This window comes from Chenopodium quinoa, unplaced genomic scaffold (assembly GCF_001683475.1).
Source record: "Chenopodium quinoa cultivar QQ74 unplaced genomic scaffold, ASM168347v1, whole genome shotgun sequence".
Classification (NCBI taxonomy): Eukaryota; Viridiplantae; Streptophyta; class Magnoliopsida; order Caryophyllales; family Amaranthaceae; genus Chenopodium; species Chenopodium quinoa.
In genome coordinates, this window is record NW_018745684.1 from 949325 (window position 1) to 976994 (window position 27670).

Sequence of the window (27670 nt, forward strand, 5' to 3'; positions counted from 1 at the left end):
ATCAATTAATTTATGTTTTTTTTTCCTTAAAAAAGTTAAAACTTTTTTTTTTTTTTTTTTGACCAATCACAGGCTGACACGTGTAAGGCAACTTGTTATTATAAGTTAGTTGACTGGTTGGGACCATTAGGAGCAGATTGGGTATAAAGGTGGGATTTTTTTTTTGTGGACGTCCCAAAGGTGAGATTATTTCCGGCAGTTTTTCCTTTTATTTTTTTGTAAGTTAGCATTATTTCTAAATGTTATACGAAGTACCACTAGACTAGAATTGTGATAAAACACGGGTTTCAATTGCTTTTGATAATTGGTATTATATATTCTTATATTCTAATCCTCTGTCAATTAACGTATATAAACTTCTCTCTAAAGTCTCAACCGAACACTTTCAAATCTCAATTGTTAGAGGGTTACTAGAATACTAGTAATATAATTTATAAAGCCAATTAAAAGTCTGTTGTCTTATATGATTATATGAATTCCCTTGATCTCATTTTCTCTTTTTGGTTGTGATTTGTGAATAACATACGTGTGTGAATGCTACTTTAGTCCTTCAAATAGAGGTATAGTAATAATAGCAACATGAATTTTGCGGACTATAATACGTGACACACGAGTCAAAGCATTAACGATGCAATTGAAAGAAGGAATGATAATGCTGGGGCATAGGAGAAAACTTTCAAAGATTTAATTCGTGAAAGTTCTCAAATTGTAATAGTACTATACTATCATGCCTGCTAAAAAATATGCACGGGTCATAGTGGCTCATCTCTCTCGCTCACTTTTCAAACCTAAGAATGTGAAGATTATATGCAATCATTTAAAGTTAGGATAATAATTAGTGACCCATGATGATGATGGCCTGGATTTTTCTTTAATATTTTGCACTCTTGCAGCATTAAATACAACATCGACCAGTTGGCCTGGCTAATTAGTTTGTCATGCAAAATTCTCCTTAGCATATGACAAATCAAAAGTATAAAATTATTATATACAAAATAAAAATCTCACAAAAATGATTGAGGACAAACTAACCATGCAAACAAGAATCAGTATGCAAATACACATAATTGTATCAAAATATACAAATAAATAAATAAATAAAAATCGAGTAAAAGTCGAACATAAAGTTATTCAAATAGAGTGCCGGTTCATTGAATGAATTTCAAAGATTTCTGCAAGTTAATTTGTTCATTGTTAGTCTGTTATACATTTTAAAGATTTAAGAATTAAGACCAAGTTCATGCATCATGAGAAGTCTAGAACAACTGTAGAACACCTAAACTATGACTCTTCAGAATATTTATTTGACATTTTGACCCTCTGTTTAACTTTAACATATTCATGAATTTTGATCTGCAAGCCACTCACATAACTATTAAGTAATCGTATATTCGAATTATAAATCACCGAAAGAAAAAAATAATTGAATTACATACATAGCTCCATGTAAAAATTAAGTCAGCAGTTATACTTCATATTATGCTGCATTGCTGTATGAAATAAAAATAATAATAATAATAATGATAATAATTCTATTCATCGATTAGCCCATAAATTAGAGTGTTGAATCTAAAGATGGGCACGGGTCGGGTTTTGTAGGCCCATTTGTTTTGTGTGCTTCATCCTCAACGAGCCAAGAAAAAAATCATGTTGCACTGAATTTAGCTAATGATTCAAAATTTGAACGAGTCTATTTACGGATCGTTTTGCATTCTTAATAATATATATACACGGTGTACAAGTATTTGATAAATTGGTTTTAAAAACTTGGTCGATAAGCAGATTGGCCTATCGTGTATGCTTGTGCCAGACTTATGTCAACTTTATTTTAATTTAAAATTCATACATAACCCATGGCTTATTAACATATGCTTCTCATACCATGTGATGTTAGGCTAACAACAACCTCATATATAGGGTTGGGCCATTTTGGTACCGTGTTTGGTCAACCCTCAGCTTGTGTTGGCCCTGTCCATGCCTTCCTCTAGTCGGATCCTCATAATACTTCCCCCCCCCCCCCCTTCTTTTAATTCAATAAAATATCATTATAATGTTGAAAAATCTCCACATCATTTCTAATACAAACTACCAAATAATAAATAATAAGTCATCGTGTGGAAAATTTATACATTTCATCAAGAACGCTACTACTAATATATGCATTGACATTTATACATTTCTAATATATGCGTTGACATTTATCACAATAAAAAGTTCTCAACCTAGCTTCCAAGTGAAGTTATTTTTATTTGAATGCCTTACCTACCACTTTGATAGGGAATATTGAGCTACACATATTAAAGATTGATTTTATCTCAACTTTAGGTTATTTTCGTCACACTCATTAAGATATAAATCCATTCATAGACATGGAATAGTAAATCTTTTTTTGTGTATTTCTCTTAATAAGGTAGGGTTTAGTCATGAGAGAAAACTGCCCTAATCTTTGTGGTTTTTTTTTTTTTGGAATCTATAGGTATTTTTCTTTTAAAACAAAAAAGTTTGAGTTAATAGATAATACCTCCCAACCTTTACTCATTCTGAATGTTGTGTAATTCTCAAAATAATTTAGGTTTCTTTTTTTTTGGCAGAAAGAATTTAGGTTTTGTAAATAGCTAAATGGAGTATTGTAAATGCAGTATATTATGTGTCCAAAGTATAGTAGACGTTAGGGAATACCATATACGAAGTGTGCCGTAGTTTTTTAACCTTTTGCTTGGGAAAATATATTTGGAATGCATATCTATATAATCTCATTAATTACCTTCTAAACTCTTAAAAAAAATAAGAGTGAATAATGAAATAGTGTGTAAAATCAAGCAACATAGTAAGGCGGCTTAAGTGGAAGGGTGAAGGAAAGGGGGGGCCAAGTTTGAACGAGATGAGCGGTAAAATAGAAGAAGAGAAGCAAATAACCAATAAGCAAGGAACAGTGAAAAGACATTCACATTTGGTAGGTATTATGATAGTGTCGGAGAAGCGTGGTATACAATTATTGGTTTTGCTCCTCTGATTTCGGCATCTCATCTCAGTCTTCTTCTTCTTCTTCTTCTCTCTCTCTCTTCCGTACTCTCTCTGCCCCTGATTTCTCGCCTCACTGTTCCCTTAACACACCTACACCTATTCTCTTCCCCCCTTGTCCTTTTCCTCTACTCCCTTGCACTACTATGGCCTACTATTACTCTCACATAATTCAAGTTTTCCTAAGACTAATCTATCCTAATTGTAAGAGTATACCAAGTTTCAGGTTTTGTTAGGACTAATCCAGGTTGATTTGATTTTCTTTCTAGGAAGACCACCTTGTTCTAATGGTTTACAGTCCCATATACATATACGGAGTACCTGTATATGCTAGGATTAGTTATTCAGGGGTGCATGTTATCTATATACTACTTATTTATTAAAATAAAATATTTAACATAAAACCAAGTTGATTGTTGTTTATCGTTTGTGGTGAATGGACATTGAGTTTCATATGATCTTAAAGTTAATACCGTCTTTGTCCTTAATTTTTGTTGTTATGTAATTTTGATAAAAAGGAATAACATCAATTCAAAGTGATCGAAGACTATTGTAAGTTGATGGGCTGAAAAGATTATTACGATTAGAAATTATTATTAAAGACAATAAGAAAGTATGAGGTATCATAATTTTGGGTAAAGTAGGACAATTATTTGTTAAGAATGAATCCCCCTTCAACCCTTCATTCATTAATTTTTTAAACTGCACCTATTTAATTTGTGCTCTTTTCACTTATACTTCGTATTTTCCTTAGCTTGCACTTATTGTATTCGCATAATTAATTATTAGAAATGCATTGTAGTCGTGGTATGACCTTGTATAACCCTCAATTTGGTTTCATCACGTTCTTAGCTTGTCTAAACGACAAGCAGGCCTCATCCCAGTGGCATAGTAGTACATCAATGAAATTATGCATACTCCATGTATGTTTCAGATAGATCAGAGTATCACACAGAAGAAAAAAAGACAAATAAAAGAATATCAACAACAAAGATACAACACAAAGCATAATGCATAATGCATAATGCATGCATTGTTGGAGGAGATAGGAGCGAATAACAATCCCACGCGAGGGATACAAAATGCAGTATGTCTCTCTGCACCACAGAGGATGCTCACACGTCACTTTCAACATAACAAGCCTAATCCCAATCAACTATTCAACATACAGCCCATCCCATCCCATCCCATGTAATCAACCACATTATTGTACGTGACATAACATACACATAATATACTATGCATACTCCGTATGTTGATATTTTCACCTACGGTCAGTGCTCTCAGTCAATTCGGGCGTTTAGGTCGGGTTCAGTGAATTCAAGTCGAGTTTATTTATAAATTTGAGTCGATCATGCTAAATTATTATATTAAAAAAAGTCGATATTTGAATTTAATTTTTTCGGGTTGCTCGAATCCGATCGGTCAAGTAGGTTTTTACACCCCTACAACCCTACCTACACGGATAGAGCATGTTCAAAACCGACACTCTTCAAATATTCACTATCCTATAGTTTTTATTTTACGTAAAGTACATACATCTTCCAGATAATTGTCCTTCACCTCTCCTCATCCTTTTCTTCTTTGGCCTTTTCTTGATTCTCTTATATATATATATATATATATATATATATATATATATATATATAAAATATGTTTTCTCTCCTCCACCTGTCACAGCTCAGATCATGGTTATTAGTTTGTATTTGTATTAGATTAGTGCCCGTGCATCATTGTAATAATCTTTTTTCCATAATTAATTGCGATATAATACAAAAACGAGGCAACTCGTGTGGAATAAACAAATGCAACGTATATTGAAAAATAAAATAATAAGACAACAATTATTAAAACTACGATTGAGAAAAAATAAATATTGTTGATTAGTTGTGTTGAAAATATTAAAAAGTTGTATACAATATATTACATTAATGGTGCATATTATTTCCCAATAAAACTATACAATCTAGTGATTATATGACTAAAGACTTATTAATAAATGCTTTTTAATAAACTTGAAAATATTATTCAAACAACAAAATAAAATCTACAATAACACTATTAGCACAATATATATGTAAATATATAAATTACATATAATATATCACATACAAAGTATAATTATTAACTTAATCTTACAAAATTTAATTTATACTTCATATTAGAAATATCTTAACTTAATCTTACAAATTTTTTTCAATTCAAGTTATACTTCAAATTAGAAATATCTTAACTTAATCTTACAAAATAACATTACACATACAAAGTATAATTGTTATCACTCACTCCACTTTTATAAAGTGTTACACCATTTTTTGTTTTCATTTTTATTTAAGCGCTACGCTTCCTTTTCTTAGGTAAATTAACTATCACTGAATTAAAGAGTATAAAATATTATTACTGTAGTAAGTTGCTTATATATTTAAAAACTAATTTAATTTTAATAATATACAACTTTACGAAATATTTTTTGGTTAAATCCGTGCATCGCACGGGTACTAATTTACTACTTCAACTAAAACATATCTAGGCGGTAATAATAGTAGATTGTACCTAAACCAGTGGCTCACTTTTTCTATAATTAAGAAAGAGTTGGAATAATATTTTAGGTAAATGTGTATGGAAGAAATAAGAATACGAAATAAAAAGAAATACATTTTATGTGAAGATAATATATAAGATTTAGATTAATATTATTATAGTTATATTATACAAATATTCCGAAAATAAAAAAAAAATCCTAAAAAGGGAGAGGAGTTTTGGAGGGAAAATACAGCACCAGGAAGCGACACGTGTCATTCCTGGTGTTTGTTTTGATATTATATTATTGATTGGACAACATCTTTCTGCACCATTTCTGTAGGGAAGATAATGGTAAATAATAATGGTTGTATTATTTTCTCTCATTTATAGTTTCGTGTTTATTTCAACCGTTACTCTTGTTACCAACTTAATTGCTGTCAAATCAATTTATCACATAGCTTGTACATACTACTTGTCAATTGCACTATTACAGCTTAAGCAAATTCCGAGCACTATATAATATACATGCGTCTATATAGTACAGTGACTACAGTCACCTATGATATGATATTGATGGCTTTGAATGGTGTGGGGTTGATTTTTGTCTTGAATTGAAGCTGCCTTGAAAATGCATCCATGTTATGTACCTACTTAATTTGTACTAATTTGGTTCATTACGTCTTAATCAGATTAGATTTAAGGTGAATAACAATAGTACTGCCAATTAATGTTTTAGGGGATGATAATGACCTCACAGAATCCTAATTAGGTTGTTTAGGTACAAACGTACAATATTTATTAAAACAAGGTGCGAATTGGACCTAAAAACTGATCAAACATATTCTTATTAAAAATAGTAATTGTAATTGTAAATTTATTCACTCACATGTTTGATTAGTAATCATGGAATTGAATGAAGAAAAATACACAACATAACCTAATTAACATCAATCCTTGCTCTTGCATATTCTCACAAGTCTAATAATCACAAAATTAACATAACATTGTATATAACCAACACTATACTAACAAGAATATATAAGAGTTAGATTGATGCCAATAACAAAGAGTTAGAGGAAATATGTAATACGTATACAAAGTATATGATATAACTTTGTCATGAAAGACCAAAATTAGTACGGAGTAAGAAACATAAACAAAACGTAAACCCCTAATTGAGTCGGGCAGTACATGATTCCGATCTCATGTCCAGTCTGAATTTCACCGATCCAAACCAACCAGGCCCATTTCAATATTAAGCAAATTGTTAAACAAGTATACAAATTAGTACACATAAATTAGTTTTGGAAATGATTAATAGTGACATTTGATATTGTTGCCTAGTTGGTAGTGTTGGTACAACGTAATGATAATTTGATAAAAAAACAGTAATTGTTTGGTAGGCAACGATTTGGTAATTAAATTTGACTTTCAGTTGGATGGTTTACTTGTATTACTTGAATATGGATGACTTATTTTCAGCACTATGTTTTGAATGTCTGAATAATTTCTTATATATATGGAAATAATAGTAATAATATAAAAAAAAATATAAAAAAATTACATTACATTTGAGGTATACTAAAGGTTAAGTTACAAAAACATTTGTTATATGACATAAGGGAAAAGTACACGAGGCAATACATGCATACACAAAAGTACATGTATAAAACATAGGAGTATCCACAATCAATGGTTCCTTAGTTGCCGAAGGTTCATGGGAGAGATGTACTTGGTGTCTCCATCAAGTAGTTGTTTGGCTAACAATACATTAGCCGCCTCGCTTGGGTGGTAAGGATCCCAAAACACATGTTTATCGCGGTCAGTACACAAACTTGAGCTCGGTCCACATGGAATAATCCCCGCGAATTGCCCTCCATTTCCACAACATGCTCTGCTTGCTGTGCTAAACCCTACACAATAATCAAGAAAATTAAAGAGTATGTAGTTACTCCGTATTGATGAGACTTGTTACAAAAAATACTAAGACCTTGTTCTGTTTATAAAATTTTAATTAGACCAAGTTTGTTATAACGGACTACTCATTAGTGTGACACGTACCATATTTCCTGTAATTAGTGATAAGTTCCAAGACAAGATCATAGACATTCGCGTAAACAAAGGTGGATTCAGGAAGAGTTTCTCCCAACTGAACAAGAAGATCCTTTAATTTGGCATTGTATTGGCGTGCTAGCTTATCAGCCAAATCCACACATTCATTTTCGTTCAACTGATTAATTGTCTTCTGATAAGGAATGCACCCAATCGGTCCAACATTCGCCACCACAAACTTCCTAGCATCCAACCGATATAACCTCTGCCATATAGTAATGAAATGCAACATCAGCTTATTAAATTAAGATACCGCGATAATTACAAGAGATTAACTATATATATTGAAGTAAAACTCACTGTAAGTTGGTCTCTTAGATGATTAATCATGTCATCAGTAAATGAGTCTGCAGTTTGAGAAATTCTGGCTCCAATAGAAATAACCGGAAGTAAGTAATTATTGAGGAAATCATTTGATCCAACTGTAACTGAGAATATTGATTTTTTCTGTATGTAATCTCTTGCACTGGAAGCTCCTAACAATTGGTCAATTTGTTTTCTTGTGATGTTGAAGTAATCAACTTGAACATCCATTCCAAGCCTATTTACCTACAATTGCAAGATAACCAAATGTTTCCTTTAATTCTATTTACGTAAAAAGTAGCACATATCGTGTTAAAAACATAAAATAATTGATAACTCGGATGTTAGATTGGATTGAAGCACTATATTGGCAAGCGTTAAATGGCAACCACTATAGAATCGTCCATACGTTATTTGTATTCCGTATTAGATGAAAGAAAAAAACTCAGATTTTAGATTAAATAAAAAGGATTGGTGAGCTTACAAAAATTCTTCCAGTAGCATTCAAAATTCCACCACCTCCTGAGGCATAGTTAACTCCAGATAGTATGGCTTTTCCGGTAGCATTTGGGGCCAAAAAGGGAGTAGCATAAGTTGGGATGCCCATCATTTCTCCTGTAAGGCCCAAAAAAACCCATCAAAGATCACAAACTGTAGTGGGCCTGAAACTCAGACCAAGCCCAATAAAAACAGGCTGGGCCTGAAAATGTTGATCTAAAAAATATGAAGAAAATTTACCTACAATATCTCCAATGGTTCTACCGTTAGTAAAACGGCCGGTTGGAGTACCACCAGAAGCCTTAAAATCAATACCATTTGGAGTTGTATCAGCTTTAGACAATGTGCTCAAGTAGTTATTATTCCCTGCATCCACCAAAGAGTCTCCAAATATAAAGGAAGCTCCTAGCGCTTTATCATTATCATCCGCGTTACCAATTGGAATTAAACATAACAAACTTGATACCATCATCAAAGTCGTCATAAAATTAATTCTTCGACGATTAACATCAAAATGAGAATACGAAAATGCCATTTTGAGCTTGCTTAAACTTAAGAAAAGCTCTCGGCTGAGAGAGAAATGATAATAAGTTTGATGTATGTGTATTTATGTGAAGGTATGAAGAAAACTTGTAACGTCGAGCAAATTGATAAATTTGGTTTGACTCAAGCTTATAATAGTAAATGGATGGTTTGAGAAGAATATGGAATGGTGTATTATGATATTCATATATATGAATAAATTCAAGGAGGTAGTTTAGCAACAATTGGTGTATTAATGGACATGCGTATAATAGTAACCAATCTAAATATAAGTGTTACTCTTGGTAAAAGTGATAGCGTTGCATGTAAGTAGAGAGATGGGTTTATTGGTGAAGCTTAGGTGTTGTTAGGTTGACGGTTTATAATTGCTTGTTCTAATTTGGTCTTACGCATGGAGGACTTTGTTGTTGGTATAGATAGTGATTTAAGTTAATTAATTACAATACTTTTAGTTGAGATGGGAAATGAAATTTTAGAAGGTACCCAAGATGTGGAGCTACAATTGTATATGTTTTAGGAGATGGAAGAGTTCTTGTTCACCGGGGATCAATTAATATAATTTGTGGTTTTCGTAATTCCAATTGAATGTTGATAACACAAATTGTCCAGTAATTTTATTTTGTGCTCTTAAATTAATATAATTGATGTATGTTATAATAAGTTTGATGCATGTGTATATAAGTGAAGGTATGAAGAAGACACTAAACAAATACGGAGTACAAAGTAACAACCCGAGACATCGTCCGGGCCACACATTAGTTTTATTATTACATTATCGATCCATGCGGGAAAGATGTCTACAATAAGCATTCTTATATCTTTAACATCAAAGAGAAATGGAAACAAAATCTCTAAAACAAATTTATTATGATTCAGTTAACTTGCATGACGGTTGACTGGTTGTGACCATACATAGTACGGATACAAACTAGATCTTACTAAAACCCATCATTGATAATATCAATGATTGTGTGATTGCATCATGCATCTCTAAATCATTGCCAATTTAAGATTTTTATCAATGCCAATTGTTCCGGATGGATACAATGGGATTTTCGGCAGATTCCTTTTGAGGGAGAAGATCGATCTCGGTCTAAAGAACATCGGAGGCGAGGGTTTCCTGCATAGCAAATAACACGTAAACTAGCCTCGGGGGTGATTGCCGAGGAAGGCCTCTCCAATGCTAAAGTCAGTTCAGTTGAGAGAGAAAGCTATGCAAGAGATTTTGGGCTTGAGGCTTTTGTTGCATGATCCCCATAAATGAGACAATTGATGGCTTTTATACCTTTGCTTGAATGAGGAGGCTTGAGCCCTTGAAGTCAAGTGGGCTTGCCACGTTGACTGGGATTCTGTTGACTTTAGCATGCTTTGGAAGGTTGAACCTTGCTTTGAGCTTTTAATTGAATTATTTGGACTGGCCCAATCAGAATGACTGGATTGGACCCAATCACCAATTAACCTTATGCATACATCATTATCTAATAATTCCGCTTCCATTGTGTGAATTTTCCTCTATATAATCTTTTTTTATGCATAGAATACACTTAATCACTATCTTACCTTATTACAAAATCAGATTCCTAATTTTTATCACAATAACCTTCCAAATATGTTACGAATATCAAATATCCCGATCAACAATAATTCAGTCACAATCATAATCATAAACCATTCTCTTACCTGTTACTCCCTCCGTCCCTTTAATTTTGCCCCATTGCCATTTTTTGGGTCAAACTTTGAAAATTTTGACCATAATTTACCGTTAATCTATAAAAGATAATATAGTCATGAGTGGTCTTGTTAGATTCGTCTCATTGTATATTTTATTAATATCATGTCTTTATAATTTTTACATATATGAAAATAAAGATATAGACATTTTAAAACGCATTTTGAAGACCGCGCATAATCAAATGAGACAAAAAAAACAGGGATAGAGAGAGTACATCATTGTCTATGTTAGAATACATATTGTTTACAATCACGTGTCCATCACAATGAGCTCCCATGGGCCAGTATATGAGTATATATCCATTCTATTTGTAACAAACAGTTATCCATTTAAGCCCACATTATATTATACAAAATTACCTTCTCTTATTACTATAATAACTGAAAATGAAATACGAGTACATAAAATAATCACTGTTCAAAAAAATTCAACCTCAGTCTTGAGTTCTATAAACCCCTCTCTTTCCCCCCTTCGACCGTTGGGGTTTTTCTCCTGTCACCAACAATGGCGATTACACGGAGGTCCGCCGTTGCCAAACACCAACTTCAGGCAACTCCTCCACCTCTTCCGCCAGTTCCTCCGCCTCCCCCTGTTGCTGAAATCACTCCCAAATCAAACAACAACAGCGAACGACCCCAGCAACAGGAACAACCCCAGAAAGAACAGCAACCTGCTGTTGTTGCTGAAACAGTTTCGAATTATGAGCAAACGAGAGAGCACCGGATCAAAGAAAACCGTGAACGTTTACAGAAACTTGGCATTGTCGATCTCTCTCTTCAACTTAAGTCCATTGTTGCTACTAAACGAACACCAAGAAGAACTCAGTTTGACCGAAATACCCCTCTCAAGTCTCCGCCTTCGGGCCCCACTGAACGCCGCCGTTCTTCCAGGTCTCTTACCTTCTTCATTCTATTTGATTTTGCTTTGATTACACAATTAATTTTCTGGGATTTCTTATATTGGTATTTTTTTTTTTTACTGGGTTTTAGAGATTTGATCAGATGTTGTTGAAGATTTAAAGTAGGATTTTTGGTAGACATTATATTTTTGATAATTTGTTGTGGGTTGTGACAATTTTTAAGAAATTGTTCAGGGTTTGCTACTAAAATTGTGAATTGTGATGTTCAAATGTGTTGCATGAATTATTTAATCGATTATGCTAGCAATTTATGTTTTAATATTATTAGTTTAGTGGGATTATGAATCTGATGTCGCTTTGATGGGGTTTAGGCTGCAAAATGCGCCACCAGTAACCTACACTGAGCCAAAGGAGGAGAAACCAAAAAGAGGTAGGGACATTGTGTTGGAAGAGGGGGCAAAGCCCGAGATTTATACTGAAGAGCATGAGAAACTGTTGGGGAATACGGAGATGCCCTGGACATTTTTCGTCGATGGGTATAGAGCGGATGGAACTCGGATTTATGATCCGGTCAGTGGGAAGACTTGCCATCAGTGCCGGTGAGGGTTTCATTGTCATTTGCTATCTCATTAAGCATTTCATTATTGCTTACTGTTTCGTGTGCGTGTATGTGTTTATGTATGTTTATGTGTTTGGAGGTGTGTGTATCGAGAACTTGTTGATAGATATGGGTGGAAGTTTATTTTACATCCGACAAACGGAAGTGCCTTAATGTTTAACTTTAACCTTTTGGTTAAGCATTGCTGTTTATAATTATTATAGAATCTAAAAGGTCCTTTGAGCCGGAAAAACCGGTTGCACGAATTCCTTGGGAAATTTTAAATTATCCTGTGATGTGAAGGAATTTAATTAACTCTTTTATATTGTTAAAGCTAAAGTGCTAAACTATGGATTTTGTAGTGTCTATCTGATTTGGTAATTCCTGTTCCATGTTATTCCATGATATTATACTACGTTTTAGCCAGTCATTTGCTTGCCTAATGGGATCAACTTCTAATTTTGAGCTACCAAGATTCTTTGTCTTGAAAGTGGGATTTTTTGTTTTCTTTGTTAAAATCAGAATTTAGGACGTTAGGAGAGATCAAAGTCTTAGGCATTTGTATTGGTATTTCACTGTAGCCAATGCATTGGGAAATCTCTTCTTCTATGTGCGAACTAGCAAGCGGTCAAGCCTTTTGTCAGAATTTGGTGGTGACACTAGAGTACAAGTCTTTATACTAAGGATTTACGAGATGATTTTGTCATTGCAGTGAGAAATCCTTTCCTTGTATGTTTGGATCCGAAGTGACATTTTGTATGTTTACCTCTTTATGGTTTCTGCCTTGTTCTGATTTTTGGACCTACATTTCTAAGAATGGCCTAAATTACCTATTAAAAAGTTCAATTTCTGCTGAATATTTGACTAGTCAACAGGTATTGAGAAATAGTGATACTTAGGGCATGCCTGGAATTCCAGAAATTATGATGGGGGTAATATCTAATGGGGTAGATTCTACTTGAGCATTGATTTAGAGAGTAATAATTCATTTTCTAAGGTTTGGCAACAATCCTGGGGTAAAGACCACCAATTCATGGCAATCGGCGGCAACCACCATGTCGTTGATAAATTTGAGACCACCACGAGCATCACCTCACTTGAAGGATCAAAAGCCCTAACCTTTTGTTCAACTATCTTTTCAACTAATGGGTCCGATTCAAGATACTTGTTCGTAATTCGCCGGAATTGATGAGCTGTGGTGGCGGCTAGCAGCTTCCATTAAGCGGCTGTAATGGCGGCAACAACTTCAATTGGGCGGATGGATATGAAGGTGAAGGAGATAGTACATAGCAGGGGAGAAGGAAGATGCAGTATAGCAGAGGAGAGTGCTTTTTTTACGGGGGAAATTGTTATGCTAGGGGGGAGGTGGGTAATTATTAACCCCCTTTTTAGGGGAATTGATTACCCCATTGATTAATTACCCTAGATCCAAACTTAAAAAAATTCAGAATTATTACTCATGTATTTTCCCCCCTCCCATTACACCCATTCCAGCCCCTTAGGGTGTCTCTTTACTTCACCAAGTATGGTGGATTGTAGACCAAGATACTGCCAGAATCATTTAAATTTTTTGTGGTGGAGCAAATGCTATACTTTTTCCAAGTTCTGAGTATGTTAGGATTCACAGTGTCTCGCATATTATATCTGATGCAACTGCTTGTACGTTTTCATGGACCTTGTTGTGCCTTTTGAGTTTCGACTCTTAGATATTTACCAAAATGCATCTGTTTCACAGGCAGAAGACTCTTGGACAGCGCACTCGCTGCAGCAAATGCAATCTTGTCCAAGGACAGTTTTGTGGGGATTGTCTTATGATGAGGTATGCATATTCTTTATTCTCCTCCATATGTATTATTCAGATAAACTGGAGTACTGTTTAAAACTAGAGATAAGAAAAGAAAAAAGTGTGTTATGAGTCATGCTCACATCATTACAAAGCATGGCTCCCCCCCTCCCCCCCCCAAAAAAAAAAAAAAAAAAACCTTAGTCTCCTCTCAAGTTAGAAAATTCTGAAGGCGCTAGACTCATACATCAAGGATAATGCACTCAAGTGGCTGAAAAACTTCTAAACAAGCTACTATGAAAAGGCTTTAACTCTGTTGTTAGAACCAAGATTTCCAAATTTGCGGCCATAGGAAAAGCTGATACGTGTGGAAATATATGATATGTGATCAAGCAAAGTTATAGTACATAGACTAAATTCTACATCTTACCACACCCTCTTATTTTGGAAATCAAAGAAAGCAGAAGACTCCAGCTGAATCAACAAATTTGTTGAAGTGCACAAAGCATCCAAGCTAAATCTCTTTTTGAGTAATTACTCAGGGTTTTCTGCTTCTGGTGGTAATCTTTTTTTGATCAGTGCTACCATATTCGCTGTCTAATTTGGTATGGGAATATAATTCCGTACCTAAATTGTTAAATAAGGCCAAATATGTACAACTTACAGATATTAATTTGCCTATTTTTGGATTGCACTCATTGCAGTTTGCAAGGGGGTTTGGTAACACTGGTCTGATCCTTTGGAGTCATGGAGTAAATTTCAACATATCTTTATATATATTTTTTTTTATTTCAATCCCGTACTCCTTATTCTCTGTACTTTTGGTCAACACCTTCTTCATACTTTCAACTTGCTTTTAAATGAATGAGTCTTTGGGCACATAAGGTTCACACTTGTCCCCTCAATTGCTGTAATTGTATGTCTTCTCCATATCACTTGAAACCAGGTGAGAAAAAAAAGCGAAACCTGCTGCATCTTGCACCAGCAATGTACTTGTATGTTATACTTTGTATAAATCTATTTGCTAATTGAACTGAGATGGGGTTTGTGCGACTATGACCATTGCAGATCTAATTATTTGTGTAACAATCTTTATTCTTCACCATCAATTCTGAGACTATAGTTTCTGTAATGGTTGTCAATGACAGATATGGGGAGCATGTTGTAGAAGCCAATCAAAACCCAGATTGGATTTGCCCTCCTTGTCGTGGGATTTGTAACTGCAGTTTGTGTCGCCAAGCTAGAGGATGGTGTCCAACTGGGGCTCTGTACAAAAGGGTAGACTTTCTTGGTCATGTAACTTAGTAGTTTCTGCAGAGTTTTGTATCTTGTATATTGTATTAGTTTATTTTCCTTTCCTGCTCCAGATCAGCAACTTGGGATACAAATCAGTGGCACATTATCTTATTACAACAAAACGTGCTCCTCCAGATGCAGAGAATAGTTCTGATGCTTCACAACCTGTGAAAAGGTCTCTTCCTTTTGAGGGTATGGAGCTACCCAATGATACTGTTTCTGATGACAAAGCAGTTGTTGAGAATACTGAACTCAACCCACAATCTGAAAATAAGGCGACTCTTGGTGAATCAGATCCAAAGTCAAAGGGTGTTGGGAGACCAAGGAAAAGATCTAAGAAAGAAAATACTGATGCTGGCGAGGAATTAGTGACAGTAAGTGAAGATTCAGTAAATGCGCCTGTTCCTAACATGAACGGTCCAAAATCTTCAACTCCCTCTGTTGATGAGTTGAATCCAAAACTCTTTGTCAGGCGATCAGGGAGGAGGTCCGTTCAAGAAAATGTTGACGTTGTTGGTGAGATGTCTGTGGAAAGCAAATGAAATTCCAAGAGAAGAACCTGTTTCTGCTATGAAGGATCCAAACAATTCAGAAATCAAGGTTGATAGCATTGCTCGAAGGCTAAGGTCGAGGAACAAAACTTGAATTACTGCAGTACTGCAGTTTGCTTAACCTCTCTTCTTAAGAGGATGGTTACTGTTCTGCCTTTTTGGGAATCATGAAACATATCTACTGTATTGGGATAGCAAGCTCATTGGTTTAGGTACCATTTTGTGGGTAGTATGGTGTATCTTTTGGGATAGAAAGTTCATTGGTTTAGGTACCTAATTGTAGGGTATAATCTATCTTTTGGGAACACATCAAACTTATTAAACAGAATGGTTTTGCTCTTTTAGGAAGGATCAATCATGATTCATCCTTGTAATTGTACTAAAATATGCAGGTTGTAGATCTAATAGAAGGGTAACTATTTGTTATTGTTCTTGGAAAAGTATTTCGCATATGCCTCTATTGTCATATTGAGAACTGGTTATGACTTATGAGTATCTTAGAGCCCATCATTTCTGCAGATGGTGCATGCCTACTATGTTATGCAACTATCTCCTACAAGCTACAAGGGTGCCTTGTCAATGCGAGTCAAGTTCCTGTTTTATGTTATGTAAAGATTTTTTTTTGACATTAGACATTCAGACCTTGTTTGAAGACAACTACTTCGACTTGGTTGAATTCCCCATAGTTTTCACTACTATGTTCTTGCAAGCAAATTACTCTGTATTTTGAAAAACATAATCCATAACTATATATTTCGTAATGTATGAAATTATGAACCTTTGTTTATTCCCCTATTTATACACAGAGTACTTGTAATTTTTTTTATTTTTATAAGAGAGTACTTGTAATAATTACGCTCTCTGTTATTTAAGAGTATCAAAATACTTCCTCCATCCTATATTTATTTATTATCTTCATAAGCCAATTTATGGCCAAATTTTAAAAACTTGAACTATATTACTGTAATTTAAAGGTCAGAAAATTTACGCGCCGCAATATCAAGTAAACTCTTATTGAATTCATGTCTACTCCATAACCTTTGTCGGAGTACGGAATATTTACGCAATTAGATGATTTTTACTCTAATCCACTTTTACCTCAAAAAAACCCATTTTTGCACAAACCCTTCCAAAACCCTTAATTTCACCATAAACCTCTAAACAAAATCAAACTCCTAATTTCAGCATTTTTCACTCTCAATGAAACAATTCCTTCAAACATCCCTTCTCACCCATCATCTCAAACCTTCAAAACAAACCTCTCTGTACTCATTTCTCCGACATGCTCACCGGAAAACCCAGAAAAAACAGCCCCCAAAACCATCGCCTCCACCAACACCACCAAAACCGCCGAAAAAGGCGGAGAAGATGACGGCGCCACACGGCGAAACATGGGAGGATGACTACAGTTGGATGTCCAAGCTTAACGACAAGGTGGCTATGCGACACATGGATGTTTACATGGAACAAGAAGAGAAGTACACTGAAGCTGTCTTATCTGAAACCCAACACCTTCAGAACAAACTTCAGTCTGAGATTGCTTCTCGCTTGCCTTACGATCTCTCCTCTTCCCCCTTTCGTTGGGGTCCCTGGTCTCTTTCTCTCTCCTTCCTTATTTTTTTAAAATTTTTTTGGGTATTGTTAATGAATGTTAAATGGTGGGTTATGAAATTATAATGGGTTTTGATGGAATTTATGTTTCTGTTGTTATATTTGTTGTATTTTTGGATTCAGTTAATCTTATTATTTGATTTAATTGGGAGTATAAGATTGTAGGAATATAATTGTGTTAGAGAAACACTATTCTTGGCCATTGTGAGGGTAACGGTAATTTATGGAAGAACTTAAATACTTAAATCCATCTTACCATTGATTTACATTTTTGTCAGTAATTAATTTCGTCGAAAAGAAGTCACTGAGTTCTGTTGATTGGCATTGTACATTGGCAATTGGGGGGAGTAATATGTTGCAGGAATCTGAACCTGACTAATTGTTTGTTTCAACTTAATTAAGGGCATATACAGGTTGTATTATAGAAGGGTTGAAGAAGGAAAGCAATTTCCAGTGTTATGTCGTCGATTGGCAAGTTTAAATGAAGAGTTTATATCTAATATGTCTCCGTTTTCCGGGTTTGATTTCACGTCTGGTAAAAGGATTGAACAGAAGTTGATTGATTACAATCAGGAAGCTGAGAGATTTGGAGGTTTCTATATTTTGCTTATAATATGTTTTATACTTGATCTAATTGGTTGTCATTTTGTTTTTGACATTTAGCTTTCTCATTGTAGGTTATGCTTTTGAGGAACTGTGTGAGGTGTCACCTGATCACCGCCATATTGCCTATACTATGTATGACAAAGACAACGATTTTTTCAAGTTATCTGTGAGGGACTTGATTACTGGTGCTTTGTGTGATAAGCCACAGGCTGACTGGGTTTCGAATGTGGCATGGACCAAGGATGGGCAGTCACTGTTTTACGTTGTCACTGATCACTATAAACGGCCTTGCAAGTTTGTACTTCTTGCTTACATCTGAAGTGTATTTGTGCTGCTGTACTTGTATGGCTTAACATAGTTGATTATTTTTTTTGTTTCTTTGCTGTTAGGCTGTATTGTAGCATCCTTGGATCAAATGATGATGATGTCTTGCTTCTTGAAGAGCCAAAGGAGAATGTCTATGTTAGTATTCGGCACACTAAAGATTTTCAGTTTGTGACTGTATATATATTCTCAACTACAGTTTCAAAGGTAACACTTTCATATTTTCAGTTCTTGTAGCCATCTTCCAGGATTATATTTAATATGGATTTTGTCTGAAGCAATATTACCCATTGACCTCCAGGTGTTTTTGATAGATTCTGCCAACCCTTTGTCAGGGATGACATTAGTTTGGGAAGGTGACCCATTTGTCCATTGTGTTGTTGAGCATCATCGAGGATACCTTTATTTGTTCACAGATGCCGCAAAGGAAGGACAGCCAGTTGATAATCATTATCTTCTCCGCTCACCTGTTGATATTGCTCCTGGTAATAGAGTGTGGGAGGTATTTGAGGTTTCTGGTTGATGCTAACTTTATGTTTTCTGCCTCCACAGGCATCATGTCTCTCTTTGTTAATTCCACCTCCATGTTCTCCAGCTTTTAAACCAAAAAAAAAAAAAAAAAAAAAAAATGTTCTCCAGTTTAATTCGATAACATTGAATTCTCTAAAAAATGTGGCTTCTTTTGTGTGGTTGGACTTTAATCATTCAGCTACATATGCCTCTTTTTAGGTACTTAGTCTAAGCTTCTAATTCTAAATTCAATCAAATAGAAGTCTCTTGCATTGGCTGGAAGATAATGCGGCGTTTGGTCTTAATGGATATCATGTTTTACATACTGTTACTAATAATGATATATGTCTAAGAATAATGTTGATATTCTGAACTCAAAAGTCAAAACTTATGAATTAACAGCCTTGTTATTGACCATTCAATGCAGAGTGTATTTGTTGATGACCCTAATATGGTCATCGTGGATGTTGATTTCAATGACACACACTTGGTACTTATTTTGAGGGAAGGTCAGACTTTAAGGCTATGTACGGTTCCTCTACCTTTGCCCACTCATAAGGTAACCCTGAGTTCAGCAATTTATTCATCTAGTGTCTTTTTGTTGATGAATTATTTTTTTAAAGGGGTAAACTGTTACCTGTGCCATGATAGAAGGCATATAACAACCTTGTCCAGTACTTAAATAAAGGGAAGTGGAGCTTCAATTTCTCCACCTCTTGTATTTTTTCTATAACAAACTATAGCTTTTTTCTATCTTCACTTGAGGTAATTTTAGTGTATGCTTATGGTGACTCACAATTCATATTGACCTTTCATTGCTGCTTTTTTTTAGCAATTTCTCAGGTATCTTTGGCTATTTTTTCGATATTTATTTATTTCTTTAAATGTTGCTCCTCTTTTATCTTTTAGGCAGCAATTCGTTTGGTGGAGCATAGTCCACGTTTCCTTCCTTTGCCGAAGCATATTTGTGAAATTTTACCCGGGCCAAATTATGATTTCAATTCATCCACAGTTCGCTTTACAGTTTCATCTCCACTGGTATGTAATTGTCTAATCCATGCATGGTATAATGGGACTTTTTTTTTTCTTCTTAAATTATGGGACTTGCCTGTCTTGCATGCCATGCAATTAGTTTTCATGCATAGGCTGATAGGCATACCAGTATAGCACTTGTGTCCATTTCCAGTCTAACACAACAATTTTTGACTTTCGGATTATAGTGAACTGAATCATAAGTCTGAACTTCCCCTTTGTTTATTACGAAGTGTTATTATTTATTTTTTTATTTTTCAAATTATCACTGCCCATGTTGATATCGCATAGGCAAGAGCAATTTTTTTCTGGAACCTTAGGATCTTTTCAAATGCCTTACAATTTTGTGTTTTCTCTTCTCTTTGTGCTTGCTATTTGCTTATGCTCTGTTGTAAATCTTTTAATACTTCTTTACCTGTGTGAAGTACTTACTTGCAAGCTAGCTATTTCTAATAACCTTTGGCAACCTCTTCTATCACACAGATGCCTGATGCAGTGGTTGATTATGATCTTATGAGTGACAAATGGAACATTATTCAGCAACAAAATCTGCTTCATGAGAGGACAAGAATTCTATATGGAAAATCCTCTACTTCACTAAATGACAGATCACCAAGTTCTCTTCTTTTTGATCCTGAGGAAAATAAGCATAAGGATGAGGAAAATCTTTGGAATGACCTTTCTGAGTTTTATGCTTGTGAACAACATAACGTCTGCTCACATGATGGGGTCATGATACCATTGACTGTCGTTTATTCACCCAGAAACAAAAAAGGAAATCAGAACCCTGCATTACTTCATGGGCATGGAGCTTATGGCGAACTGTTAGACAAACGCTGGCGCAGTGAACTAAAAAGTCTTCTTGATCGTGGTTGGCTTATTGCATATGCAGATGTCAGGTATGTTGAGACTTGTAAAACAGCTTAAATTCTTCCTTAATTTTTATTTTACTGACTGCTTACTGTAATTGTAAATTTTGCTCTTCTCAGAGGTGGAGGTGGCAGAGGTAAGAAGTGGCACCATGATGGGAGACGCACTATGAAATTAAATTCCATCCAAGACTTTCTTTGTTGTGGCAAATTCCTGGTTGAGGAAAATATTGTGGATGAAAACAAGCTTGCTGCCTGGGGTTATAGTGCTGGAGGGCTATTAGTTGCTTCAGCTATTAATGCTTGTCCAGAGTTATTCCGTGTTGCTGTGCTGAAGGTCATTTTTGTTCTTTTATTTCGAATTCTTCCCCCTCTTGTCTCTTTTATCCTGCTGAGCTGGTCTATTTAGGGGGTGGGAAACTAAAGAATGTAAGCATTCCAGCATTTGTGCTTGAAAAGGTCAAATAGTTGAATGTGACTACTGACTAGATTAACGTAAGCTGGCATCTTACTATCCTACTGCTTGGTGAAAATTTTTATATACACCACCCGGGTACAAGATGCACCCAGGGTTATTTTTTGCTCATTTGATGACCACCCGGGTGCAAGATACACCGCGCAACCTGGTGTATATAACAAATTAACAACTTTTGCCTGCTAGGACCTTGATCACAAATAACACTTCAATTATTTCATGCAAGTTCATTTACATTAAAAGCTTAGATTCAAGATGGATCTTACTAGCCTGGATAAAATTAGCCAGATATTGACGAGAGAATTGCACATATCTCTCTGAAAAAAAAGAAGAATAAAAATGAGACAGATATTAGAAAAGGGAGACTCTGGGCCTATTGCTGAATTCTGATGCCTTGCTATAGCAACTTAAATGCCACTTGTGGTTTACAAGGAACTAGTTTCATTTCTTATTTATTGTAATAATTTATGCTTTGTGGAGCAAACTGCAGTATGGAAGGGATTACCTTGCCAAACACCATGTTGCTTACTGTTTGATATCTAATTCTCTTCAGGTTCCATTCTTGGATCCAACAACCACCCTTCTGCATCCTATATTACCCTTGACTCCAGTTGATTATGAGGAATTTGGGTATCCATTTGATGTTGAAGATTTTCAAGTAATGCAGAAATACTCTCCTTACAATAATATTAGAAATGACACAGTTTATCCAGCTGTCTTGATTACCTCATGTTTCAGCACAAGGTAACTTCTTTCCCGTCTTTATTTTTGTTCATTTTCTGTCTCTGTATAAATATTGATTCAGTTCATCAAGCACAACTACACAAGTTTTTGGACAATGCGTAATTGCTTAGTGTTCTGATGTTTTGTTCCATACGCCTAGAGCTCAAATCACTATGCTGTCCACTTATCTACATTACGCCGTAGTATAATGTTTGTGAGTCAGTCAATCAGATGCATATTAAACACTAACCCCTTTATCTGTATGCCTCCTTCCTGCCCCAAAAATCAGATTTGGAGTATGGGAAGCTGCAAAATGGGCTGCACGTGTCCGAGAACGTACGGTATATGATCCAGCTCGACCTATTCTGCTTAACTTAACAACTGAGATAGTTGAAGAGAACAGGTACATGAGAAGTAAGGAGTTGGCCTTGGAGACTGCATTCCTTATGAAGATGATGGAGTTATAGCTGTTCATCATGGTTCAGCAAATTATTATTATAATATTATATAGGCAGGCAAAGAAAACAAGACTGTTTTCCTTAACTTGGTCCTGTTTTCTCGAAGATTGGTCGAAACCTGATCTACTGAGAAGTGTCACAGGATTTCCTGCACTACTTAGCTCCCTTGGTTGTTTCATGTCTTGTATCTCTGTACATAATAAGTCCCAGTCGATCCCTAAGATTGGATAAAAAAAATCCAAATCGCAAGAGTGGGAAAATTCAAACTGCCGCCATGTATGCAAATTTTCAGAACAATTACTCCGGAAGCACTCGTGGTCCCATTCTTTGGTCAATAATTATTATTGATCACTTATGTGATTGACGTATAAGAGAGCTTTTGTAGTTCCATGTTTTGTAATTGATTGGACCAACAAAGTTTTGTAGCAACATAAGAAGTCTTTTTGGAAAGATATCATTAATCATTACAATAATCCTATATTATGTATAATGTTCAATTTATGAAAAGATGATCTTGTTGGTGGATTCACTTTTTTAACATTTTTTCCAACTTTTTAAAAGAAGTGGGTCTTGTTCTTCATAATTGAAGTCCTTAATAGCAGTGGGATTTTTATCATTTTGCCTATTTCAGGAAGAATGATGCCCTCTAAAAGCTCTTATTTAAGAGTTCACATTGTGCAAAAGGGTTAAGTACCATAAATATAATCATACCCTACACTTTTATTACATCTTCATGGCAAACATTAATATGTGGGTGTATGGCCCTCGAATATAAATTCACTTTCATGATGTAATAGTCTCTTCAAAGTCCAAACCATGGATTTTTTTGTCCTTTTATTTGCGGTGTTATATATTCGTATCTATTTTCAAGTATTTTAAGTTGGAATTGAAAATATATTTCAAATCATGATCAAGTTATAAGTTAAACTTTCTTATGTCATCTTATTACATGATGATAATTTAAGATTTTAATAATCTGAAGAGTGAGTGACAATACTAGTACATCAAAAATTACTTTTTCTTTACAATGAGTGACAATACTAGTACTGCTATGTATTTTTTCTAAACTTAAATTATTTTGTATTTTGTTTGTGCAAGACTCTTTGACAGAATTCTTGGCAATGAAGCTTATTATATGTTAAAACATTACAAAAAAAAAAAAAAAAAAAAGATCCATCAATCTGCTATCCTTGAAGTAACAAGCAAACAATGATTAATTACTTGTTAGAAGTTTCCAGCTTCCCTTTAATTGTCAAATAGAAAAAGAGAATTTTATCTTTAACTAGGCATGTTAGTGTTTCAAAATTTTTAAAAATAAATATTTTAACATTTCAATGAAATGATTATGCTTATCAATTATCACAGCTAGCTAATACAAGTATAGGACAATTATAAGTGTGACTACTTTAAACTACACTAGTTTTGTGTCCAGGCAATGCTTGGATTGTTGATAAAATTTTAGGATAAACTTTTTAGTTTGAATGTTAAATACAGTCATATAAACCCTTTTAATAATGCAGAATATTTAGACATAGGTATCACACCGCTTATATTAATAACAATTTACTTTTTGTAGTTTTGTTTGTCAATAGATATCTATGTTATTAATAACTTGAAATTATTTGTATTTTTACTGAACTTAAATTATTTTTACTAATTAAAACTTATTTTTACTGATTCTCTATTAAATAAATTAAATATATTATAAATAGATCTTATTTTAAATAATTTTTTTCAATGATGGAAATATAACCGAGTTATAGGATATTTATTAAAAGTTATGATTAATTTTGTATATATGAAATATTAGAAGTATATCAATAATTAAACTATATACAACATTTTTATCTTAAAAAATCTATCAAAAATTCGCTTACTTAGCATCATATGTGTCACAAATAATACCTACTAGATTTAAGTCCGTGCGATACCCGCGTCTTTATTAATAGTTAAATTTAACATTTAATATTCAATTGTAATAACAAAATATTACTCCATAATACATAATATTACTATTCACACATATATAAACATTGTATATTTTGTAAATTTTTTGTTTAAACAACAATACAAACCAACTCTTGAAGAAAAACAGAAAGAAAATAAAATATGTAAAGCTATATGTTTTTGTTTAACCAACTTTTTTTCAAATTGTGTACACGGTGAAAATTTGATCTTCTAAGCTTCCATCATCCTTTGTAAATCAATCGTTGATTGTGCCAGCTGAAAAGTTGCATAATTAAACCTACCCCTTTGCAAAATTAACACTTATAACTGACTTCTTAATTATCATCACCGTTCATCGTATTCAAGAATTTCATGGTGTTTAAGTTTTACGTTTATTTGTGTGGGACATTAGATGAATTTATATAGGATTGATAAAATATTGAATTTAAAGTGATGATAAAGTTTATTATTAGATATGATAAATTTTGTTAACGTGGAACTTAATCTTTTAGCCGAATAAATTATAAATGATGAATGTTTTGATATACTTTTAGTTTCAATGATTTTTTTTAATTTTTTTGTATCTAATCCAAAATTGATAATTTCTTTTTTAATTGAATGTAATTTCATTTTTTTTTTTTATTAATTTTTTTATAAAATATTTTATTATAATCACTTCTCATATTTCATTATTTTTTTATTTAATTCAAATATTTTTTAATATCAATTGAACGTAAATTTCAATATTTAAGTTTAATATTATTTTTTTCATATATATATATACGAAATAAAATAAATCGTTTCTTTTCTCTTAGATAAAAATTCTAATTTAAAAAGATAATATTTAGTTTTTATAATAATTTAAACTTTTAATTTTAATCCTACGTGGCGCTTAAAAATAATAATTCTACATAATCCTATACGTAATGCTCTAAAAATACTAATCCTACATGGCGCTCTAATAATTTTTAAAAAATTAAAATCCTATGTGGCTCTCTAAAAATTCGGGAAAAAACTCCACTTTATATATATGCTAGTACGTGCCTCGGGTGTTTGCCCGGATACTCATTTTAAAGAGTGTACTTATTTGTGGGCATATTTTGTATTATTATTATAAGTATAATAATAACAATAATTATTATTAGTAGTATTTATATTTTTTTAAAAATGTTAGATATAAATAGAGAGAAGAAATACTATCTATTATTCTTTTTTCACGTTTGTTATCATTTTCTATTTTTGTAAGTTGCACTATATTTACTTGGTCTACTACGACTAATGGTTGTGAATATATATATATATATATATATATATATATATATATATATATATATATATATATATATATATATATATATATATATATATATATACGGGGAGGTTCCGCTAAAAACAGGGCTTATGGTGAAAACTAAAAACAGAAAATCTCAACCATCCATTATTACTAACAAGATCTAACGATTTAAAAAAAAATAACGTAGAGTCACTATATATAAAAATTACGTAACTATATACAAAAATAAGGTAACTATATCAATATTTACAACATTTGTCACTATATACAAAAATAGGGTAACTATAACTATATCAATTTTGACCACATTTACATAAAGGTCGCTATATAAAAAGATAAGATAACTATATTAATTATAGCTTGCAATGTTGCTGAAAATCCAGCAAGCTTATGATCATCGCCATACCTATTACAAGACAACAAAAGTAATAAGTGGTATTTTGGCGAAGAATTTGAAATAAGAATCATGATATGTTGCAAGTTGAAGCTTTAAAAATGTAAAAAATTAAAACCAAAGGAAAAACACTAAAATTAAAACATAAAGGAAAATTATAACCAACTATATATAAAAATAAGGTAATTATATCAATTTTGGACAACATTTACATAAAGGTCACTATATACAAAAATAGGGTCACTATTTCAATTTTGACCATATTTACACAGAGGTCACTGTATACAAAAATAAAGGGTATTAAAAAAGGTTTTAACTCTGGCAGGCTTCTCCTTAGATTGCTTGACTACTTTATCTTAGCTTCTGCATTTGCATTTTGCTCTATTTTTGAAACCTCTTCATCCTTCTCTGTCTTTCCTTTCTTTTTCTTCTTCTGCTTCTTTTTCTTGTTCTCAGATGCATCTCCATTAGCAACTTTAATACAACAAAATGCAATTACACAAACAAGCAGCTTACAAAGTAAGAACATCAATCAGGAGATCAAACATAGAAGACAATATTGCAAAGGTCCCTCCTTTTTTTTAAAAGTCGCACCACCTCTAGTTCTCACCATAGGAATATAATCTAATCCAAATCGAATGAAAATCCTTGTTGCACCTTGTAACAAGACATACGAAAAGATAAACAAAAGAAACCAAAGCAGTTGCCTCTTTTTATAGCATAGTGACCTTTTTTTTAAACAAAACTTCAAAAAAAAAAAGAAACAAATATTCACTTACATATGTACATCACCATCTATGATTGTTGATGAATAAAAAGTGAGAAAATCATTGAAAATACTGGTTTTTGAGGTCTCCAAATATTTTCATGAAGAGGCAACAACAGGTTTAAACTCATATACATCTCCAAATATTTCATCTGTAAACGGACCCTCACAATCCGAGCAGATGCAACTCCCGAACCACACCACGAGCAGCCGCCTAAGCAAACACCATCAATCGTAGCAATAAATAGCAAAAGAATATCAAAATTCTAATTGCAAAACCAAGAAATCAAATCTGATGCATAAATAGCAAAATTATAACAATTTTAATGCAAATAAGTGTTAGCACTGAACCCATATACCAACAATGATATACAAATTTTAATGCAAGGAAAGCTGTAATTTTTCAATAACTTATTTTGATGTCCTGTGTAAAACAATAACTATTTTACACAACTATACCAATTTATTTTGTCGTCCAGCAATGATCCATCTGATCAATTTTGTAGTTTGAGCATCAATTATATACCAAGCATCATTGAATAAAACTTTGAAAGAGTATTATTGGACTTCAACACATTAGTTGTTCTTAGTTTCCTCATATAATCAGTAATACAATAACTAGCAACTAATCTCATCAGTAAAATTAGTCAACCCACACAGAAATAATAATAGGCTCAGTTTGTCTATTCATTACTGCCTAAAGTAACAGGACATCATAATAGCTATGTTTTAACAGTACATAATCTACCAAACCTAGGTCTGTTAATCTCTCTCCTCCTATACTCTATGCAATATAGAGATTTCGAGGAATTTTTGGTGCTCTAATATCACTAATTAATAAT

General features: G+C 33.4%; 3 protein-coding genes across 3 annotated transcripts; 2 read left to right on the forward strand and 1 right to left on the reverse strand.

Annotated features, from left to right (window-relative positions):
* Positions 1-7033: 7033 nt before the first annotated feature.
* Positions 7034-9146, reverse strand: LOC110717860 (GDSL esterase/lipase At2g23540-like). The gene is made up of 5 exons (XM_021896643.1): positions 8698-9146; positions 8444-8574; positions 7957-8205; positions 7606-7861; positions 7034-7457 (listed from the first exon to the last, which is right to left on the reverse strand). Exons 1-5 carry the CDS (start codon positions 8990-8992, stop codon positions 7234-7236), a joined length of 1155 nt encoding a protein of 384 aa, XP_021752335.1. The 5' UTR covers positions 8993-9146; the 3' UTR covers positions 7034-7233.
* A 1837-nt stretch (positions 9147-10983) lies between these two features.
* Positions 10984-16606, forward strand: LOC110717434 (cell division cycle-associated protein 7-like). The gene is made up of 5 exons (XM_021896131.1): positions 10984-11622; positions 11963-12190; positions 13925-14008; positions 15121-15250; positions 15340-16606. Exons 1-5 carry the CDS (start codon positions 11237-11239, stop codon positions 15808-15810), a joined length of 1299 nt encoding a protein of 432 aa, XP_021751823.1. The 5' UTR covers positions 10984-11236; the 3' UTR covers positions 15811-16606.
* Positions 16607-16823: 217 nt separating this feature from the next.
* LOC110717433 (dipeptidyl aminopeptidase BI-like) lies at positions 16824-22965 on the forward strand. Its single transcript, XM_021896130.1, has 11 exons — positions 16824-17411; positions 17844-18022; positions 18108-18330; positions 18426-18567; positions 18662-18862; positions 19298-19429; positions 19780-19908; positions 20386-20801; positions 20892-21108; positions 21800-21990; positions 22259-22965. The coding sequence occupies exons 1-11, from the start codon at positions 17020-17022 to the stop codon at positions 22434-22436; spliced, it is 2400 nt and encodes a 799-aa protein (XP_021751822.1). The 5' UTR covers positions 16824-17019; the 3' UTR covers positions 22437-22965.
* Positions 22966-27670: the final 4705 nt, after the last annotated feature.

Bases quoted from the DNA above. Each gene is read 5' to 3' on its own strand.
- LOC110717860 (XM_021896643.1), bottom strand. From the start codon at position 8,992: ATGGCATTTTCGTATTCTCATTTTGATGTTAATCGTCGAAGAATTAAT. The intron at 8,575-8,697 runs GTAAATTTTCTT...TGGGCCTTACAG, and splicing joins AACCATTGGAGATATTGTAG to GAGAAATGATGGGCATCCCA. The intron at 7,458-7,605 runs GTACGTGTCACA...ATTATTGTGTAG, and splicing joins CACTAATTACAGGAAATATG to GGTTTAGCACAGCAAGCAGA.
- LOC110717434 (XM_021896131.1), top strand. From the start codon at position 11,237: ATGGCGATTACACGGAGGTCCGCCGTTGCCAAACACCAACTTCAGGCA. The intron at 12,191-13,924 runs GTGAGGGTTTCA...TCTGTTTCACAG, and splicing joins AAGACTTGCCATCAGTGCCG to GCAGAAGACTCTTGGACAGC. The intron at 15,251-15,339 runs GTAGACTTTCTT...TTCCTGCTCCAG, and splicing joins CTGGGGCTCTGTACAAAAGG to ATCAGCAACTTGGGATACAA.
- LOC110717433 (XM_021896130.1), top strand. From the start codon at position 17,020: ATGAAACAATTCCTTCAAACATCCCTTCTCACCCATCATCTCAAACCT. The intron at 18,863-19,297 runs GTATTTGAGGTT...CATTCAATGCAG, and splicing joins CTGGTAATAGAGTGTGGGAG to AGTGTATTTGTTGATGACCC. The intron at 20,802-20,891 runs GTATGTTGAGAC...TGCTCTTCTCAG, and splicing joins ATTGCATATGCAGATGTCAG to AGGTGGAGGTGGCAGAGGTA.